We start from the raw sequence: 23,069 nt of genomic DNA on the forward strand, positions 1-23,069 counted from the left end.
AAACTAATTTTACTTTATTAATTCAATGGTTTGGATAGACACACACAATATTTTTTCTCTCAAATGACTAGCCTAGAGACAGCACTGTTAAGCAGAAATATACATGTACAAAACACACAGGATGATGTACAGGTGTAGGATCTTAATTGTATCACTCTTGTTGCTGAGAATTTTCCTGCACTGCAAAATGGAGATATCATGATTTACAAAAATGAATTGAAAACCCACACTAACACACACACTTAACAATATTTGGGGTTGTTCAGAGACATATTTAAAAGGAACTTTTGAGTTTCTTAAAGATACTGTTTCACAAGGGGGATTTTGTCTCACATATTCTTCTTTGAGTCTTATTACAGTTGACATCCAACCAACTCTTGCCGTCTTTAGTACCACCCCGTTCCCCCATTCTAGCACAGTCTTCACCTTCGGGATTCTCTCCTTTCCAGTCATCTGGCTCCCGGTCACCAAGCCAGAATCTATGGATTGAAGGATGATAATACATAAGAGGTATGATCACAATAAGTTTTAATCTAGGGTGATTGTATTACGATATTGATTTAAACATGCATTCAAACCTTGTGCTTAGAGATGAATTGTCCACCCATAACCACTCATTCTCGTTTATACTGTCCGTCAGCCCAATCCAGAACTTGTCTTCAGGCTCCGTACTTATTTTTTTACCAATTTTCTGATCTAAGAACGTCTTCACCAGAAACATTGTATGAAGACTTATGTCAAGATTTATTGTCATTTGTATGTTAGTAGAGGAAAGGAAAAATGTGCATCAAAACAACTGAGAGAATCAATAATAGAGTCATACCTGCTCCTCTAGGCTCCCTATGATGACAAGGTGTCCCCCCCTGGTGATACACTCATCCCGACTCTGAGCCCAGGTCAGTTTATCAGGGGAGAAGTAATAGCACTTCCCCCCATAATACTCCCAGCCTTCAGCACAGTTCATAGGTTGAGGACAGTCATTATTCCCTGTGGAGAGAACAGATATAACCCAATGCCATTGTCAGTGCCCCGTGCACTACTCATCTCTATGCCTACCTATAGTCAAATGTCTTTTGTTTTTGTGTTACTGATAGTGTACAATCCATGTGGATATGAGACTGTATACTGCATGATCATCTCACAACTATTCAAGAATGCTATATTGTTGCATCAATGAATAAGGAGGGACTAAAACAGACTGCCCCTGAAGTTGACAACTTGATTTGAAGTAGTTTTGAGTTTAACTCAGGATTGCTATCTGAAACAGGTTTTTATCTTGGGTCATAATACAACCTACTACATCTATGAGTAAACACATTCCCTCATAGTATAATCTCCCCTGTGTTTGTAGGGCAAGAGGGTGGAGTTCTCTGCTTTTTCAATTCTTCATGTTGTTGCCAAACTGTTGTGAATAAAGATAATTATGCTTTTCGCAGGTTGAAGTTTATTGCCATGAATCCTGCCCTGAAGGCAGAACTGAGCGACTCCCGCTAGATGGGCCTCACAATGATTATGAAAACAAGAATGAGCTGTTTGGTCTTCATTTACGGTTTGGGCTAGCAGTGTGGTTAAGATTAGGGTTAGGTTTGAAATCAGATTTTATGACTGTGGCTGTGCCAGCTTGATGACGGCGCTGCAGAGCTGCCTCCAGGGCAACATTCATGACAATAAATGCCAACCTGCATCGTTTTCACAGCGTGACATTGGAATCCATACTTTTTGGAATTAACCAACAATAACAAAAGCAGCACCTTTTTCTAATATTTTATAAGGATGAACATTTCAATGGAAAGGCTGTATTAGTGGCAGACAACACAATTTAATTGGAGGGTCATATCTGTGTCACTCACCTGCACGTTCCTTCTCCTGAAGATCTTTGTTCTTGTCTTGCAGTTCTTGAAGCTCTCTGCTTTTGATCATTAAAGCTAGTTGCCAAAAGATAACAACTCTGACTCAAGTTCCCTACATCCAGCTACATATAAACAGTTATATTAGAAAACCGATGTGAACATTTTCTTTGTGTGAACTAAACTCACCTGAGGTAAAAGCTTTTTCCAAATCTGTAAGATTTCGATTGTAAGCATCCTTGCAGAATTTGGAGCTCTGTGTTTTTGGTTGGCAGGTTGCTGATATCTGATTGCAAAAATACATTAAATTGTAGGAATCTGGCCCCAACATTCTTCTGCATAATAATGTAATATTAGTTGATTGTGAAAAGTATTACAAATAGCTATTCATTTTATTCACCAACATTTTTATATTGTATCAGTTATGTTGTCACAGAAATTAGACAATGACCTGGCATAAAACATTTATCCATTTTGAAGCAGTACTGTGGGGATTTTCCAGCTCTTGCGCTAAAAATGTGCCTAGATATTTCTCTATATTCATAGCTCTGGACAAAAGCCTCTATGAATCTGTCTCCGATATAGAGTCTGCTTTAGACTAGCCACCTCCACTATCTAGGTCACTTACACAGGAACACAAGTCCAATGACCGTCCCCATCAGAAGAACACAGAGAGTCACCAGGACCACTTTGACAGGGTCATATCCACCTGGTTTGACCTTTAACCCCTTCTGAGAATCAGGGTCACCAGCTGAGGAGACAGAGAGAGAATGAATTAAACTGACATATAAGACTCGCTACTTCATTTTATTGTATGTGAGACATGAAATCATCAAACATGAAGAAAACGTACAGCTGTGGGTGTTTCTCAAAATGCATACTACCGTACTCAGAGCACGCAAATTGGAACACGGGAGGGTCAGAGAATGATTCCAAATCAAAGTATGCAAAACGGAGCAGGGAGGGCTCTTCTCAAGTCCGTACTCCGTTTGTACATATTTTGAAGCATGCATTGATGCAAACTTCAACAGAAAGTATGCAACGAAATATGACGCAGCCACGTAAAAAATGACGCAACATTTCTTGAAATCTATGGCGGCCATTATTTTAACTGAAGCGAGAGAAAATACACTCCGGCTAAATCATTCTGAGTCGACAAGTAATCCTTAGTGGGCGGCGAGGCGGTCGGGGTGTTGGGCGAAGGCCACGGTGGGGAAGATGGTGTAGAGGCGGTCGGGGTGTTGGGCGAAGGCCACGGTGGGGAAGATGGCAGAAAAGGAAATACTGAAGAAAGTGCAGCATATTATGAATAAACATGGAGTGGGGGATTACACAGGTCTGCTGAAAGATCTGGTGAAGGAGAAGATGGACAGATAAAAAGGAGAGACATGGAAGATTGTTAGTAAATATGGAATGGAGGATTGCACAGAAGTTTTGGAAGAGCTTGAGGAGGAAATTGGACAGGAGGAGTCTGAGGATGACTTAAATGTGGCGGCAGGTGCAGTGATGACTGCTGCATATATGTTGAGTGTAGAGGGAAGTAGTGAGGTGAGGAAGATGGGCGTCAAGTGCAAAAACAGGGATACGTGCTCCAGTAGTTCAGAGACGGAAATTGTTGAGGAGGAGATTGCTGCGTTCGAGCTTCGTCCCAAGGCTGATAAGGATGATTTTGGCCCAGTGGGGGTGAGATTTGTAGAGAGAATTGATTTATTTTATTTTACTAGGAAAGTCAGTTAAGAACTCATTCTTATTTACAATGACGGCCAACACTGGCCAAACTCTAATCAGGATGACACTGGGCCAATTGTGTGCCACCCTATGGGACTCCCGATCACAGCTGGTTGTGATACAGCCCAGAATTGAACCAGGGTCTGTAGTGACACCTCTAGCACTGATGCAGTGCCTTACACCTCTACGCCACTCGGGAGCCCGAAGGAAATGGATCCTTGTTGTTTGGTTGATCCACATGTGGTGTCAGGTTGGGAGCAGGGCTCCGTTGAAAGGAGTGATAATGAGAGTGGCATTAAGTGTTGAGGAGGAGCAGTTGAAATTGAAGATTCCCAGTGTCTGTGACACCTGCCACATGATGAGATGTTGATACGGTGGGCAAACCGGAGAAGACATTATCTGTCATGCTGAGTTTTGATGCAGCGTCGTTACCAGATAAGGCCAAAGTAGGAAGTGTCAGTTATCACGTGAGAGCTTATGTTACGAAAATATTACTGTGTTTTAGCTGTCATGTTTATGGGCATATTGCAGCAGTGTGTAGGAGGGACATGCCCAGATGTGAGAAGTGTGCAGGAGGGCATGAGATGAAGGAATGTGTGGTATCGGTGGAGAAAGTTGTGTTAGTTGTGAGGGTGATCATCGGGATGGAGATCGGAGGTGTCCAGTGAGAGAAAGGCAGATTGAGGTTGCCATGGTTAGAATAGAACAGAAACTGTTGTATGCCTAAGCAGTGAAGGGAGTGGTAGAGGAAGATGGGTACAGGGTGAGAGCATTCCTGTGAGTAGGTGGAGATCAAGAGTGATGGGAAGAATAGGTGCTTCAGTACGGTGGGCTTTTTAGCATTTATAGCCATGGTTGTTAATTGTACTGCAGAAATGAATTGAAAGTCACAGAAAATAGTTGTAGTGGCAGCGGCAGAGAAGTACCTGGGATTGCTCACCTGCTCTCTCTATGACATACTTACCAGGTGAAAGCTATGATGCCTTAATGATGTCACTTGTTAAATCCACCAATCAGTGTAAATGAAGAGGAGGAGACAGGTTAAAGAAGGATTTTTAAGCCTTGAGACATTTGTGACATGGATTGTGTATGTGTGCCATTCAGAGGGTGAATGGGCAAGACAAAATATTTAAGTGCCTTTGAACGGGGTATGGTAGGTGCCAGGCGCACCTGTTTGAGTGTGTCAAGAACTGTAGCACTGCTGGGTTTTTCAAGCTCAACAGTTTCTTGTGTGTATCAAGAATGGCCCACCACCCAAAGGACGTCCAGCCAAAGGACATCCCTGTGGAACGCTTTCAACACCTTGTAGAATCCATGTACCGACAAATTGAGGCAGTGCTGAAGGCAAAAGGGGGTGCAGCTCAATATTAGGAAGGTGTTCCTCATGTTTTGTACACTCAGTGTATGACTCGTAGGAACAAGGAACATGGTTTTTGACGAAAAAGCTCAAATAGAATCTGTTCTGCATCTTGTAAACCTTTTTTCCACCCGTATGTAGGAAACTTCCTCATTGTTTTGCCGAGCTTGCACTGACTTCATCTGACCCACACGATCCCACGCATATTCACCCACGCACGCACCTATACACCCACACACACACACACACACACACACACACACACACACACACACACACACACACACACACACACACACACACACACACATACCATTAGTGTCGGTAGATGGCTGGTTGCGTCCGGCTTTGGGAATTGAGATTTCAGAGTACGTGGCATCATTCACTGTGGATGCTGTTGCTGAAATGTAACCATGAAAGTGTGAGTACAAGACAACTCCTCTCATCACATTGGCTGTTCCTGAACCAGCATTTTTAACACTCAGTTTATTTATTTTTTATTTTAGCACTTTGGTCCTGTTTTCACAAGAATGCGGTAAAATTTTGTACAAACTCAAAACAGATCATGAAAAAGTCTGTTTCAAAACTTTAAGCACATTTTCAAATGACAAAGTTCAACACACAAAACCACACAGTAACCTTTTCACCAAACCTGATCACTGTTTCATCTAGAAATAACTTTCATATAAAGTCATTGCCTTTCACAATGCACTGCTCACAATACTTTTCGTATGATTCTCTCTTCATTTGTTCAAATACATTCAACCATCACTTAATCCAACTGAGCTTAATGGTTAACCACTTAACCGTTTGGTAAATCTATGAATTTTAAACTGATTTGTCCACTATTTATGTATTTTGAGAAGTACAAAAATAAAGTGTGTTTGTAAAGTATAAACATCTAAATGACATGTATGATGCATGATAACCATACATAATGACTACTAGTTGTTGCTAATTGATTTCAACATGGAGCAGGAAAGACCGCAAGGTAAAGGTGGAAATCAAAGAGCTCGTGGACAAGAGGCCTGTTAAGAGAGGTGGGCCTGGGCCCCATCAAAGAGGTCAAAGAGTTGGGCATGGGCCCCGTCAAAGAGATGGACATCAGAGAGAGGGAGGCAGGGAACTGTTGTGTCTAATGAAATCAGGGCCATCGTTGTTGAACATGTGATAAACAGAGGCCTTACCATGGCAGAGGCTGACAGATTAGTTCACCCCAATCTGAAAAGATCAACTGTCAATGTGATCCTGAGAAAATGTCATCAAGAAAAGCGGTAAGTCTGGAGGATATGCACTATGCTTTACATCTACAGTAAATGACGTATTGTAATGCATGTACATTTACCAAACATGTTACAAGAGTCTTACAGTATGATCTATTGACAGTAGACTCTGTTCTACCCTCAGAATGGACAGAAGACCCCATGGTGGTGGCCGTGTGCTGACCAGAAGGAGTGGACAGTGGTGGAAATGGTGAGGGCCAGGAATGACATACGGCTGTCCGAAATAGAGCAGGCCATTGAGGAGAACGATGACACCTTTTGCCAATGTGACATCCATCAGCCTACCAACAATGGCCCACCTTTTGAAGAGGCACCAAGTATCTATGAAACACATTTACCTGATGCCTTTGAGAAACAACGACCGGGTGAAACATCTGCAAGCCAAGTATGTTCAGGTACAGCACTATATACTGTATTACTGTGACTATTTGATGCACATGCTACATCACACTATCATATTGTAACTATACTGTAAAAATAACTAACCAAAATATAGTTTAGAGGGTGATGGTGCTTGATGCTGCTGTGAACCATCATGCTGCTGTGAACCAAATATATATTTGTTGATGAAGTGGGCTTCAACCTGGCCAAAACTCAGAGCCGTGGGTGGAAACTCATCGTCCAATGGGCAACCGGCCAAGGGCCTGGACAATGTGGGGGAAACATCTCAATGTACGCAGCTATTTCTGAGGATGGTGTGGCAGGATGTAGGGCATTACTTGGATCCTACAACGCTGCATATCTTATTGTGTTTCTCAATGAAATTGAGCAGGCCTGTCAATGTGAAGGGGTAACCTATGTCACTGAGTGTGACAATGTCAGGTTCCACCCTGCAGAGGTGGTTCAGGCATGGTTTTGGGCCCATCCCCAATTCGTGGCCCTATACTCTTCTTTCCTCAACCCTATAGAGGAATCTTTTTCAGCATGGAGGTGGAAGCTGTACGATCGCCATCCCTATGAGCGTGCCACCCTACTTCTGGCCATGAATGAGGCATTCGACGACATCAATGCAGACCAATGTCAAGCTTGGATTAGCCATGTCAAAAGGTTTTTCCTGTGGTGCATGAGTAATGAGGACATTCACTGTGATGTGGATGAGAATTTATGGCCAAATGCTCAAGACAGGCTTCATATAAACTAATGCATGCTAAACGTTATGTTTTATTTTCATTCATTTAATTAGTTTCATTTACTTTCTTACATTTGCAATTATATCAGAAAAACATTTTTTTTGCATGAATGATTGTAAAGGATGTCTTCATTGATCACACCTTTGATTACACATTGGATAGATATTATGGAAATTATAGAATTTCTGTCAATTTTGTTGGGTAATGTAAGTGTATTGCCTAATGTGAAAACTGTAATCTACTGTAATTTACAGTACTGTAGCATTTTACTTTCAGTACTTCTAAGGGCGATTTGAAACACGAATCTTGCTTTGTTTTCTATTGGATTAACTGTTAGTTAAAATGACTAAATAGAAATTAAACCAATGTTCTCATTACATTTCACAATAAACATATGTTTTGAATCAATGGCTGTGTGGTGAGAGATGTTTACAATCCAAATGAATGCACAATGAAAGAGTTAAAGACTGGTTTGGTTACAAGTGTGACCAGTTTAGAGTGTTGGAATTGGCTAAACTTTGCACTAAACTTTAGAGACGAAGCCTTGAATAGAAAGCGTCTGTAGGGAGCCAGAAGGCTTTGGAATGTGTTTGAAGGAGGAGAAGAGAACGATGTGTTGATATAGGGAAGATGGATGAATAGCTGGGGATTAGGTGAAGGAGGGGTTGAGGTCAGGAGGTGAGGTCAGTTCCCCTTAAGTGAGTAATCAGGGTTAGTATCTGGTCAGATTGGAGAGAGGGAGTGTCTTAAGTAGGATGTATATAACTGTGATATGAGACGTTTCGCTGTCTGATTACAGCTGTACAGAACCTTTGGGAAGAATTAAACTTGGTTAAAGCTTCTCTAGTGTCGGTGGGTTATTTACTCTGAAAAATAAGAACCTAACAAGAGTTTTGTACTAAGAGTTGTGAAAATGCACCAGATACTTGTGAAAATGTGACCAAAGCGACAAAGTAAAACTGTAATGTAAAATGATCAGTGCAGATCACTGATAAGGCATGAAGTATTGCATGCAAACCAGCTAACAAATACAGTGCCTTGCGAAAGTATTCGGCCCCCTTGAACTTTGCGACCTTTTGCCACATTTCAGGCTTCAAACATAAAGATATAAAACTGTATTTTTTTGTGAAGAATCAACAACAAGTGGGACACAATCATGAAGTGGAACGACATTTATTGGATATTTCAAACTTTTTTAACAAATCAAAAACTGAAAAATTGGGTGTGCAAAATTATTCAGCCCCCTTAAGTCAATACTTTGTAGCGCCACCTTTTGCTGCGATTACAGCTGTAAGTCGCTTGGGGTATGTCTCTATCAGATTTGCACATCGAGAAACTGAAATGTTTTCCCATTCCTCCTTGCAAAACAGCTCGAGCTCAGTGAGGTTGGATGGAGAGCATTTGTGAACAGCAGTTTTCAGTTCTTTCCACAGATTCTCGATTGGATTCAGGTCTGGACTTTGACTTGGCCATTCTAACACCTGGATATGTTTATTTTTGAACCATTCCATTGTAGATTTTGCTTTATGTTTTGGATCATTGTCTTGTTGGAAGACAAATCTCCGTCCCAGTCTCAGGTCTTTTGCAGACTCCATCAGGTTTTCTTCCAGAATGGTCCTGTATTTGGCTCCATCCATCTTCCCATCAATTTTAACCATCTTCCCTGTCCCTGCTGAAGAAAAGCAGGCCCAAACCATGATGCTGCCACCACCATGTTTGACAGTGGGGATGGTGTGTTCAGGGTGATGAGCTGTGTTGCTTTTACGCCAAACATAACGTTTTGCATTGTTGCCAAAAAGTTAAATTTTGGTTTCATCTGACCAGAGCACCTTCTTCCACATGTTTGGTGTGTCTCCCAGGTGGCTTGTGGCAAACTTTAAACAACACTTTTTATGGATATCTTTAAGAAATGTCTTTCTTCTTGCCACTCTTCCATAAAGGCCAGATTTGTGCAATATACGACTGATTGTTGTCCTATGGACAGAGTCTCCCACCTCAGCTGTAGATCTCTGCAGTTCATCCAGAGTGATCATGGGCCTCTTGGCTGCATCTCTGATCAGTCTTCTCCTTGTATGAGCTGAAAGTTTAGAGGGACGGCCAGGTCTTGGTAGATTTGCAGTGGTCTGATACTCCTTCCATTTCAATATTATCGCTTGCACAGTGCTCCTTGGGATGTTTAAAGCTTGGGAAATCTTTTTGTATCCAAATCAGGCTTCAAACTTCTTCACAACAGTATCTCGAGACTATCACAGTGCAGGTGCATTTATACGGAGACTTGATTACACACAGGTGGATTGTATTTATCATCATTAGTCATTTAGGTCAACATTGGATCATTCAGAGATCCTCACTGAACTTCTGGAGAGAGTTTGCTGCACTGAAAGTAAAGGGGCTGAATCATTTTGCACGCCCAATTTTTCAGTTTTTGATTTGTTAAAAAAGTTTGAAATATCCAATAAATGTCGTTCCACTTCATGATTGTGTCCCACTTGTTGTTGATTCTTCACAAAAAAATACAGTTTTATATCTTTATGTTTGAAGCCTGAAATGTGGCAAAAGGTCGCAAAGTTCAAGGGGGCCGAATACTTTCGCAAGGCACTGTATGTTTCCTGCAAACCCTTTGAATTGTAGTCTCTAAAATCTCTGTGATGCCAGTCATTTTTGTCCTCGCGAACATGTTTTGAAATAGGGTATCAATATGTGTAGTCAAATAAAGTCAGTTAAAGGGGCCATCTGGGTATTTTTTTGGTAAACTGCTGGGGGATGGGGCTGGAGGAATGTAACCACTCTCAAGTTCATAGACGGAGCTATGGGAGCGAGGACGGACCATCCATGACCATGAGATACAAATGATCATTTTAACCATGATTTAAAGCCAAACGGTGTTTGTTTACAATTACGTTGTATATAAACACCGTAAAACAAGCTTACATTTGTTCTGATGGGGTAATACAGTTGAACTAAGCTGATGAGGCGTTTATAAGTAATATTATTCAAGAATCAATGGCTATATAGCATTCATTTCAAAAATGGATCCTAGATTGCCCCTTAAAGGTTCTAGATATATATTGGCAGATAGAGGAAGCTTTTTGTTAAACATTCTGCACACCCTGAGCATACAGCATGATTATAAAAATAGATTTTAGTTTAGAACTTACCACCATCTTTTCCTTCAGTCTTTTGGTGCTTTTTGAACTTCACATCAGCGTGGACTATTCCTTCAGACATACTGATCTAAACACTCATACCAGACACCTATTTCATCAACCCAAATAGACACTTATTTTATATGACGGGGACTGAGGGAGGGACTGTTGGGAAAAAAAACAGTTGCTCAATGACAGGACTTCTCTTCTCTCTTTGCGGCATTAATTTAACTAACCAGCTAAATTCAGCTATTACTACAAGTACTAATTAATAAGTGGTAAAGACCTTAACCCAACACGTAGCGACCTTGTATTCCACACTGGAATTCACCAAGCTGCTGAAAGGCGTTATTGTTGTAAACCTACCATAACAGCAGGTGGTACACACACACACACACACACACACACACACACACACACACACACACACACACACACACACACACACACACACACACACACACACACACACACACACACACACACACACACACACACACACACACACACACACACACACACACACACACACACACACAGAGCTGATTGAGCTTTCTTGTCTGACTGAATTGGCTCTAGAACTTCTCATCTATTTTTATATCTCTGGTAGACAATCACACTCCTTTTAAACGCCTTAGAGTTCAAAATAGAACAAATCCTTGGTTCCCTATAGAACTTTCAGATCTCATTATGATGAGAAATTAGGCCTTGGTCAATTTCCAAACAATACAGAAACTCTAGGAAAGGAAAGAAATAGGGCTATATTTTACTGTTAACGAATATACAATTACTGAACTTCAGAAGTGTTTTGAATACATTTTCTTGGTCCAAGAGTCATGAAATGTTCAGAGTACACTGTTACACCGCTTTCAATATATGCAATAGAAATTGGCAGAAATGGAGTTGAGGTTCTCACCAGACCGTGACAATATGATTACGAAATGCATTTAGAATCATAAACAACTTTTGTATCTTTGGTTCTTGATGATGTTGTTAAAGACCATTAAGGACTGAAAAAAAAGAAGAAAAAGAAAAAGAAATTAGGCCTTGGGATAAGGCTTGAAAAACTGACTCGGTAACTGATTGGCAGTGTTTCAGGCTATTGTGAAATACTGTAGATGTACTTCCTCAATGAAGAAAGATAACTCAAGCTACTTTCTATGTTCTACCTCAATAGTTTGCTGGTGATCCGTCAAAATGTTGGAAAATAGTTAACGCACTGAAGCGTGGCCTAAGCAAGTTGTGTCAGACTCTTTTAATCAGCATTCTATCGTGGCAAGCTTTTTATTTGAAAGACATTGTGGTTTATTTGACACGGGTCATTGAGTCGACTGCTCTTTACTCTCTCAGCCTTTACTTGGCTGGATGGAAGATCATTCAACTTCTAGGGAATAGTTTGTATTATTCATTCCAACAACATTTTACTTGTGATGTGCTAGATGCCTTGCTTAAGAAAACATCTACTGGGGCTCATTTGCTGGATCCATTCTTTCTGCAGAGAAGTCATTGGCACATTTTTTATCTGACGATTATCTCGGGTGCTATCCCCAGGGTTTGGAAGGCAGCCCATGTGCTCCCTCTCCACAAAGGTGGTGACCCCCCCTGACCTAAATAATTGTCGCCCGATCTTGAAATTGTCTTGCTTAGTAAAAATGGTAGAATCATTAATCAACTGTCGTCTTAGATTCTTCCTTGCTACGAGATGTATTCTAATTGTACACCAGTCTGGTTTCAGGGCGGGTCATAGCACCATCTCTGATGCAACCTTGGTGTTAAATGATGTGGTAAAGGGTATGGATAGGAGAAAGCACTGTGCTGCCCTCTTTATTGAGTTATTGAAGTTGTTGTTGACCACACTTTATTGATTCAAAGGTTGTCTGCAATCAGTATGGATCAGGCATCATGTAATTGGTTCAAAGATTACAAAAACAACTTTGCTGACATGGCCGAATGACATCTGTAATCACTGGCATTCTTTTCAATACATGTTTTTTTTCTGATGGTGTTAAGTCAGGTTTCCTCGATATTACGAAAGGTGTCCCACAGGGATTGATTTTAGGTCTTGTACTTAATCTGGTTAATTTAAACAATGTTGGTCTGTCTGCAAAGAAATGTAACATATACCAATATCCAGATGACAATGTTCTGTATGCTGTTGCCCCCACAGTTGACCAGGCTATTTTGGAGCTTCAATCTACCTTCATTGCTTTGCAGAAACCCATTGTTGAACTGAAATTGGTACTTAATGCAGGTAAAACCAAGTCTATGTTATTCTCCAAATCACGTAAAAATCTATCTGATGATTAATGCATATGTACATTTGATGATTACCCTGTTGATAGTGTCCCCGCTTATAAAAATCTGTGTATCTGGATTGACGAATAGCTGTCTTTCAAAAAGCTTGTTGATGACATAAGAAATTAAGATTTAAAATGGGCTTCTTTAATAGGAATAGGTCATGGCTTTCATTAAATAGCAGTCAGTCAACATTCATACCAGTTATAAACTATGGCAATATTGTCTATATGAATGCAGCTTCCACTGTATTTATTTATTATGGCAGATAGGTTCAGTACACATCACTGCATTCTGTATCAGAATGCAAATAGTCTGGATAGCCATTGGATTAGATGTTCAGGAGTCTTATGGCTTGGTGGTAGAAGCTGTTTAGAAGCCTCTTGGACCTAGACTTGGTGCTCCGGTACTGCTTGCCGTGTGGTAGCAGAGAGAATCGTCTACGACTAGGGTGGCTGGAGTCTTTGACAATTTTTAGGGCCTTCCTCTGACACCGCCTGGTACAGAGGTTCTGGATGGCAGGAAGCTTGGCCCCTGTGATGTACTGGGCCATACGCACTGCCCTCTGTAGTGCCTTGCGGTCGGAGGCCGAGCAGTTGACATACTAGGTGGTGATGCAACCCGTCAGGATGCTCTTGATGGTGCAGCTGTAAAGCTTTTTGAGGATCTGGGGACCCATGCCAAATCTTTTCAATTTCCTGAGGGGGAATAGGTTTTGTTGTGCCCTCTTGACGACTGTCTTGGTATGCTTAGACCATGTTAGTTTATTGGTGATGTGGACGCCAAGGAATCTCAACCTGCTTCACTTACAGCCCTGTAGATGAGAATGGGGGTGTGCTCGGGCCTCCTTTTTCTGTAGTCCTCAATCATCTCCATTGTCTTGATCACGTTGAGGGAGAGGTTGTTGTCCTTGCACCACACGGTCAGGTCTCTGATCTCCTCCCTGTAGGCTGTCTCATCGTTGTCGGTTGTCATCGGCAAACTTAATCATGGTGTTGGAGTCGTGCCTGGCCATGCAGTGGACAGGGAGTACAGAAGGGGACTGAGCACGCACCCCTGAGGGGTCCTCGTGTTGAAGATCAGCATGGCGGATGTGTTGTTACTACCCTTACCATCTGGGGGCGGTCCTTCAGGAAGTTCAGGATCCAGTTGCAGAGGGAGGTGTTTAGTCCCAGGTTCTTTGTCTTGTCTCATTCATGCATTTTTTTGCGCTTTCAAATACTGCACGTTTCTGCATATGCATACGTTTATGTTGTCATGTGAGAGTGTTGCCCTCAAGGTTTATTCCTACCTAGGGAGTTATTCCTACCTAGGGAGTTATTCCCTTGCCACTGTTGCCAAGGCAACGGGGATTTAAGTGTGGGTTGCTGGGTTTACTAATGCATTTAGTAAAATGATATAGATCAAATTTGATTCATATGTAATCATGGACCTGTGTGTGTTGCAGTTGCAGACGGTGTGGCAGCGAAGAGGAAGAGGGAGGACGAGGAGAAAGAGGAGGTGCGGGAGAACAGTGAGAATCCCCTCCGCTGTCCTGTCCGATTGTACGAGTTCTACCTGTGGTGAGTGGTGAGTGACACGTACACAAATACTGCATACCTTTAATCTCCCCATTCTGCACTGTAAAGTCAAGGGAGCAAAGACCATGATTTTTTATACTGGGTTGATGAAAATCCTCTGGTTTATACTGTTTGCTGCGCATTAACGCAGCTCCTGTATCCCATCCTGTCAGGTTTCCTCATTAGACCCTGCACTATGTGCTATTTAAGTTTAGTCTACATTTGGTCTGCTGAGAAATCCCCTCATATTCTTAACAGAACCAAAGATATCATCTTTATGTTCTAATCTTCTCCCCCTGTGATTGTGATGTATGCTGCTGCTTGCAGAGAGAACGTCCTCTACTCTCCTCTTCTAACACCACCAGACACACTAACTCAACTAGCTGCTTAGATCACTTCCTGTCAGGTCCCTATAGGATGCTAAAAACAAACATTGTTTGCTTGTTTCAGCAAGGAGCAACGAAGCTTCATCACTTTGTTAAGAGTCTACGTTACCACAGAAACAGACTCAAACACACTCATGCCCAGCTTCCCCGTTATGTCGGTTATTTTATTTTAGTGGCGGTCTTCATCCATAACCGTCGGTCACAGGGTTATACTGTAATTGTGCCAGCCCTTAGCTGTTATGTGAGTTCTTATTCTTTGAGGTACGCTCTAACTGGTATTTCTACATCATGCTTGTCTCCTCACTCAGGTGGCTAAGTGTGACGCGTGCGAGCGCCAGGGCCAAAAGGTTAGGATTTATGTCATATGTTATAGCACATTGTGATGTGTCCTGTCACAGCCAATGTTTTGAAAAGAGAGGTAGACATAAAGTCATACAGACTTGGAGTTCCCCCTAAGACCTTCTACCGGTAAAAAAAGGAATTACTTGAGATTGTGTCACAGCTATTTATAGGGATTAAATTAACCTCAAGTGCAACTTCCTGTTCTGTTCTGACTAGCTTACATCCCCTGTATACCACAGTGAAGACATGGTAAAGAAAAGACTGTATAACATTGTTCTTGAGTGGTAAAGAATCACACATGTAAGAACTACTCTCAACATTTAGCTGCCTACTCTCCCTCGTTCCCCTCTCGCCCTGACATTGGCGATCTCCATCGCTCCATCCCCCTCCACTACTACCACTGCTACGAGCATGTCTGATCAGTCTCCCATGGAGACTAATCCAGCCATCATCATTGTAGTCTCACTAGCCAGCTCCCCCACGGGCCAGTTAAATACTAGTTACTGTATACGTCATTTAGTGTAACTGTACAGTATTAAACTGTAGATTGTTATACATTAGTGTTCAACCAGAACGCTTTAAACAGGTCAAACAGGATGACTACATCCACAGAGCAAGGCTTTGTGAAGGGTAGCTATGGAAACCATAGTTCTAGTCATCAGTAATCCTGTATTTGAATGGGCTTGAGTTACCGTGGCCAATAGCGTAATAGTGCCTGTTGACACTCAGGTCAATTGCAGCTGATTTAGATTGATTAGCAGGCTGACTGTGGTGTTTTTATACTGACTCATGCTTCATGACAGACATGTCAAGTACAGTATGTTGGAAATGTACAGTTGAAGTCGGAAGTTTACATACACTTATGTTGGAGTCATTAATACTTGTTTTTCAACCACTCCACAAATTTCTTGTTAACAAACTATAGTTTTGGCAAGTCAGTTAGGACATCTACTTTGTGCATGACACAAGTAATTTTTTCAACAATTGTTTACAGACAGATTATTTCACGTATAATTCACTGTCTCACAATTCCAGTGGGTCAGAAGTTTACATACACTAAGTTGACTGTGCCTTTAAACAGCTTGGAAAATTCCAGAAAATGATGTCATGGCTTTAGAAGCTACTGACAGGCTAATTGACATCATTTGAGTCAATTGGAGGTGTACCTGTGGATGTATTTCAAGGCCTACCTTCAAACTCAATGCCTCTTTTCTTGACTTCATAGGAAAATCAAAAGAAATCAGCCAAGACTTCAGAAAAAATATGTAGACCTCCGCAAGTCTGGTTCATCCTTGGGAGCAATTTCCAAACGCCTGAAGGTACCACGTTCATCTGTACGCAAGTACAAACATTATGGGACCACACTGCCTTCATAACGCCTTCATTCTGTCTCCTAGAGATGAACGTACTTTGGTGCGAAAAATGCAAATCAATCCCAGAACAACAGCAAAGGACCTTGCGAAGATGCTGGAGGAAACAGGTACAAAACTATCTATATCCACAGTAAAACGAGCCCTATATCGACATAACCTGAAAGGCAGCTCAGCAAGGAAGAAGCCACTGCTCCAAAACTGCCATAAAAAAGCCAGACTACGGTTTGCAACTGCACATGGGGACAATGATCATACTTTTTGGAGAATGTCCTCTGGTCCGATGAAACAAAAATAAAACTGTTTGGCCATAGTGACCATCGTTATGTTTGCAGGAAAAAGGGGGAGGCTTGCAAGCCGAAGAACACCATCCCAACCGTGAAGCACGGGGGTGGCAGCATCATGTTGTGGGGGTGTTTTGCTGCAGGAGGGACTGGTGCACTTCGCAAAATAGATGGCATCATGAGGATGGAAAATTATGTGGATATATTGAAGCAACATCTCAAGATATCAGTCAGGAAGTTAAAGCTTGGTCGCAAATGGGTCTTCCAAATGGACAATGACCCCAAGCATACTTCCAAAGTTGTGGTAAAATTACTTAAGGACAACAAAGTCAAGGTATTAGAGTGGCCATCACAAAGCCCTGACCTCAATTCTATAAAACATTTGTGGGCATAACTGAAAAGCGTGTGCAAGCAAGGAGGCCTACAAACCCGACTCAGTTACACCATCTCTGTCAGGACGAATGGGCCAAGATTCACTCAACTTATTGTGGGAAGCTTGTGGAAGGCTACCCAAAACCTTTGACCCAAGTTAATTTAAAGGCAATGTTTCCAAATACGAATTGAGTGTATGTAAACTTCTGACCCACTGGGAATGTGATGAAAGAAATAAAAGTAAATCATTCTCTCTACTATTATTCTGTCATTTCACATTCTTAAAATAAAGTGGTGATCCTAGCTGACCTAAGACAGGGAGTTTTTACTCTGATTAAATGTCAGGAACTGTGAAAAACGGAGTTTAAATGTATTTGGCAAAGGTGTATGTAAACTTCCGACTTCAACTGTAAGTTGTGTATACAGCTTATTTTTATTTATTTTTATTTTTACCCATCTACCAATAGGTGCCCTTCTTTCCAAGGCATTGGAAAACCACCCTGGTCTTTGTGGTTGAATCTGTGTTTGAAATTCACTGCTCAACTGATGGACCTTACAAATAATTTATTTGTGGAGATGAGGTATTAATTTAAAAAATCTGGTTAAACATCATTATTGCACAGAGAGTGAGTCCATGCAACTTATTATGTGGCTTGTTCAGCGAATTGTTACTCCTGAACTTATTTAGACTTGCCTAACTAACGGGTTTAATACTTGACTCAAGAAATGTCAGATTTTCATTTTTAATATGTTTTTAAAAAATGTAAAAAAAAACATAATTTCACTTTGACGTTATGGGGTATTGTTTGTAGGCCAGTGACAAAAAAACATCTAATTTAATCCATTTTAAATTCAGGTTGTAACACAACAACATGTGGAAAAGGTCAGTGGATGTGAATACTTTCTGCATGCACTGAAAATCCTGTGTAACATCTAGCGACAACCTTGTACTTATGTAGATGTTACGTACTCTATGGTGTACTAGTGTGTTTATTTTTTCACTTGGGTGGCGTTTTGAGAAGCTGACGATTATATTGTCAGAATGGGTAACGTACTTTGTAGGTACACAATAATTACAAGTAAGTACACCTCAAGATACATTTCATTTGAACCCCCTAGCCTGGAGTCTATTGATGCACCGGTGTGTCAACCTAAGTGACATAATATAAAAATCCACATCAGAATCCGTCGGTTTAAGCTAGAGATATCTTTTTTGTTGCATGGGCTGCGTCTCAATCCACCACATCCGCCTACGGCCTTCCGCATCTGCGGTGGAAGGTGGTCGAGCTACAGCAGTGTTTATCAGACCATGAGACATCCCAAAAATCTGTTGTCACACGAACACGGCTGTAGTGCCGGGACTCATCTGAAGTCGATACCATGGGCTACAAATTAATGTAACCCCACTGTGGAAAGGGGAGATTCTCACAAACACAATGTTAGTCTCCGGTATAAAAAATGTATGGAAGTATGGAGGTAGTTTTGTGCCAACACAAAAAAAGGGTTTAAATAAGTGTAAAGAACTAACAAAAATATTGCTTTCTTAAACACTACATGACCAAAATTACGTGGACATCTATATTATTTTTATAAAAAATGGTGTAGAATGTCATTGTATGCGGTAGCGTTAAGATTTCCCTTCACTGGAACTAAGAGGCCTAGCCCGAACCATGAGAATAGCCCCAGACCATTATTCATCCTCCACAAAACTTTACAGTTGGCACTATTCTAACCTTAAAACAATTCTACATGTCAGCTTATGACCCATCAAAACTATGAAATAACACATATGGAATCAAGTAGTAACCAAAAAAAAATAAAAAGAGTATATATTTGAGATTTTTCAAAGTAACCAACCCTTTGCCTTGTGTTAGGAGTGTGTATTGGAGGCAAAGTCAGGTGCAGAAGAGCAGAGTGTCGTGAACAGGCACACTTTTATTCCGGTCAAAATGACAGCACAAAATAACATAAAATGTGCCCAAAACACGGAACATAGACAAAAAGTAATGCGCGTAACAATATCCACAATATCAAAATACACGTAACACAAACAATCCTACACAAATACATGATGGGGAACAGAGGAATAAATACATATGAATTGTTTGGGGAATGAAAACCAGGTGTGCAGAGAACAAGACAAAACAAATGGATACATGAAAAATGGAGTGGCGATGGCTAGAAAGCCGGTGATGTCGACCGTCGAATGCCGCCTGAACAGGGAGAGGAGCAGACTTCGGCGGAAGTCGTGACACCTTGATGACATCTTTGCACACTCTTGACATTCTCTCAACCAGCTTCATGATGTAGTCACCTGGAATGCATTTAATTTGACAGGTGTGCCGTGTTAAAAGTTAATTTATGTAATTTCTTTCCTTCTTAATGCGTTTGAGCCAATCAGTTGAGTTGTGACAAGTGTGGCAAACCTCTTCAAGGTTAGGAGCGTTTGTCACAAATTAAGTGGTAAACTGTCACCAAATCACCCAAGAATGAGAGTTATTTCGAACAGGACAGTACCTGTGTGTTTGTTTCTCCGTCCTGGTCCACCCAGGCCGTAGGCGAGGTCAAGGATAGCAAGGTTCGGTACACGAATCGGGTTCTCGGTAGGTCCAGGTCCAAACGCCAAAAGGTAAGTCCAAAACAATCCAGCTCATACACGGTAAATCCAGCCAATCTCTATTGTCTCTTTCTCTATTGTTCATAGATCCTTCCAGCACTCTCTCTCTCTCTTCCTGGTTTTTCTTGACCCTTTATCTGTGTGTCGGCTCCACATTTGAGGGTTCCCCTTGCTTTTGGGACTTGTAGTTTTGGGGGTCGGCCATTTTGTGATCTGTAGTTCTCACAGGGGTGGCCATTTTAGTGATCGGGCAGAGCCCGTTTATTAGTTCTGCTCTCACATATCTGCCATTTATCACTCGACCCCCTTCTTTGCCACACAAGGTAGGGGTGGTATACAGAAGATAACCTTATTTGGTAAAAGACCAAGTCCATGTCAAGAACAGCTCAAATAAACAAAGAGAAATTGCAGTCTATTATTACTTTAAAACATGAAGGTCAGTCAATACGGAACATTTCAAGAACTTTGAAAGTTTCTTCAAGTGCAGTCGCAAAAACCATCAAGGGCTATGATGAACCAACTCTCATGAGGACTGCAACAGGAAAGGAAGGCCCAGAGTTATCTCTGCTGCAGAGGATAAGTTCATTAGAGTTACCAGCCAGAAATTGCAGCCCAATTAAATGCTTCACAGAGTTGAAGTAACAGACACATCTCAACATCAACCGTTCAGAGGAGACTCCGCGAATCAGACCTTCATGGTCAAATTGCTGCAAAGAAACCCCTACTAAAGGACACCAATTAGACTAAGAGACTTGCTTGAGCCAAGAAACACGAGTAATGGACCGGTGGAAATCTGTTCTTTGGTCAGATGAGACCAAATTTTAGATTTTTGGTTCCAACCAGCGTGTCTTTGTGAGACGCAGAGTAGGTGAACGGATGATCTGCGCATGTGTGGTTCCCACAGTGAAGCATGGAGGAGGAGCTGTGATGGTGTGGGGATGCTTTGCTGGTGACACTGTCAGTGATTTATTTAGAAATAAAGGCACACTTAACCAGCATGGCTACCACAGCATTCTGCAGCGATACGCCATCCCATCTGGTTTGCGCTTAGTGGGACAATCATTTGTTTTTCAACAGGACAATGACCCAACATACCTCCAGGCTGTGTAAGGGCTATTTGACCAAGAAGGAGAGTGATGGAGTGCTGCATCAGATGACCTTCACAATCACCCGACCTCAACCCAATTGAGATTGTTTGGGATGTGAAAGAAAAGCAGCCAACAAGTGCTAAGCATATGTGGGAACTTCAAGACTGTTGGAAAAGCATACCAGGTGAAGCTGGTTGAGATAATGCCAAGAGTGTGTAAAGGTGTCATCAAAGCAAAGGGTGGCTACTTTGAAAAATCTAAAATCTATTTTGATTTGTTTAACACTTTTTTAGTTACTATATGATTCCAGATGTGTTGTTTCACAGTTTTGATGTCTTCACTATAATTCTACAAATCAAATCAAACTTTATTTGTCACATGTGCCAAAAACAACAAGTGTAGACCTTACCGAGGAATGCTTACTTACAAGCCCTTAACCAACAGTACAGTTCAAGAAGAGTTAAGAAAATATTTACCAAATAAACTAAGCTGTTAAGGAGCCGTGCAGTAACAGAGTACACAGTCTATGACTTGGGTGACTGGAGTCTCAATTTTATGGGCTTTCCTGTGATTCAATCGTAATCCTGTATTGACGCTTTGCTTGTTTGATGGTTCGTCTGAGATTATAGCGGAATTTCTTTCAGCGTCCAGATTAATGTCCCGCTCCTTGAAAGCCTTTAGCCTCTAGCCTCTAGCCTTTAGCTCAATGCGGATGTTGCCTGAAATCCATGGCTTCTGGATGGGATATGTGCATACGGTCACTGTGGGGACGACGTCGTTGATGCACTTATTGATGAAGCCGATGACTGAGGTGGTATACTCCTCAATGCCATTGGATGAATTCCCGAAACATATTCCAGTCTGTGCTAGCAAAACAGTCCTGTAGCGTACTTCCTGCTTTAGTTTTTCCTTGTAAGCAGGAATCAGGAGGATATAATTATGGTCAGATTTTTCAAATGGAGGGTGGGCGAGAGCTTTGTATGGATCTCTGTGTGTGGAGTAAAGGTGGTCTAGAGTTTTTTTCCCCTCTGGTTGCACGTGACATGCCGGTAAAAATGTGGTAAAACTGATTTAAGTTTGCCTGCATTAAAGTCCCCGGCCACTAGGAGCGCCGCTTCAGGATAAGCATTTTCCTGTTTGCTTATGGCCTTATAGAGTTGGTTGAGTGCGGTCTGGGGTGGTAAATAGACGGCTACAAATAATATAAACTCAGCAAAAAAATAAACGTCCTCTCACTGTCAACTGCGTTTATTTTCAGCAAACTTAACGTGTAAATATTTGTATGAAAATAACAACATTCAACAACTGAGACATAAACAGAACAAGTTCCACAGACATGTGACTAACAGAAATGGAATAATGTGTCCCTGAACAAGTAACAGTCAGTATCTGGTGTGGCCACCAGCTGCATTAAGTACTGCAGTGCATCTCCTCCTCATGGACTGCACCAGATTTGCCAGTTCTTGCTGTGAGATGTTAACCCGCTCTTCCACCAAGGCACCTGCAAGTTCCCGGACATTTCTGCGGGGAATGGCTCACCCTCATCCTCCGATCCAACAGGTCCCAGATGTGCTCAATGGGATTGAGATCTGGGCTCTTCGCTGGCAATAGCAGAACACTGACATTCCTGTCTTGCAGGAAATCACGCACAGACCGAGCAATATGGCTAGTGGCATTGTCATGCTGGAGGGTCATGTCAGGATGAGCCTGCAGGAAGGGTACCACATGAGGGAGGAGGATGTCTTCCCTGTAACGCACAGTGTTGAGATTGCCTGCAATGACAAGCTCAGTCCGATGATGCTGTGACACACCGCCCCAGACCATGATGGACCCTCCACTTCCAAATCGTTCCCGCTCCAGAGTACAGGCCTCGGTGTAACGCTCATTCTTTCGACGATAAACGCAAATCCGACCATCACCCCTGGTGAGACAAGACCGCGACTCGTCAGTGAAGAGTGAAGACTTTTTGCCAGTCCTGTCTGGTCCAGCGACGGTGGGTTTGTGCCCATAGGCGACGTTGTTGCCTGTGATGTCTGGTGAGGACCTGCCTTTCCACAGGCCTACAAGCCCACAGTCCAGCCTCTCTCAGCCTATTGCGGACAGTCTGAGCACTGATGGAGGGATTGTGCATTCCTGGTGTAACTCGGGCACCTGTGCATGTGTTGTTGCACGTGGTCTGCCACTGCGAGGAAAATCAGCGGTCCTTCCTGTCTCCCTGTAGTGCTGTCTTAGGCGTCTCACAGTATGGACATTGCAATTTATTTC

The 23,069-nt window shown here is 41.9% G+C and overlaps 1 protein-coding gene across 2 annotated transcripts; it reads right to left on the reverse strand.

Moving 5' to 3' along the window:
- Window positions 1-10,654, reverse strand: LOC110496154 (uncharacterized). 2 transcript variants are annotated; one of them, XM_090208537.1, is made up of 8 exons: window positions 10,504-10,654; window positions 5,246-5,326; window positions 2,476-2,598; window positions 2,037-2,133; window positions 1,851-1,925; window positions 824-987; window positions 579-706; window positions 1-479 (listed from the first exon to the last, which is right to left on the reverse strand). In XM_090208537.1, exons 1-6 carry the CDS (start codon window positions 10,571-10,573, stop codon window positions 981-983), a joined length of 453 nt encoding a protein of 150 aa, XP_090064663.1. In that variant the 5' UTR covers window positions 10,574-10,654; the 3' UTR covers window positions 1-479; window positions 579-706; window positions 824-980. The 2 variants fall into 2 exon arrangements, with proteins under 2 accessions (XP_090064663.1, XP_036808569.2); XM_036952674.2 differs by having other exon boundaries at window positions 5,246-5,332; window positions 10,504-10,647.
- Between the last annotated feature and the right edge of the window lie 12,415 nt (window positions 10,655-23,069).

The sequence above is a fragment of the Oncorhynchus mykiss genome, chromosome 18, assembly GCF_057628025.1.
Source record: "Oncorhynchus mykiss isolate SJ-2025 chromosome 18, ASM5762802v1, whole genome shotgun sequence".
In the NCBI taxonomy this organism is placed as follows: domain Eukaryota; kingdom Metazoa; phylum Chordata; class Actinopteri; order Salmoniformes; family Salmonidae; genus Oncorhynchus; species Oncorhynchus mykiss.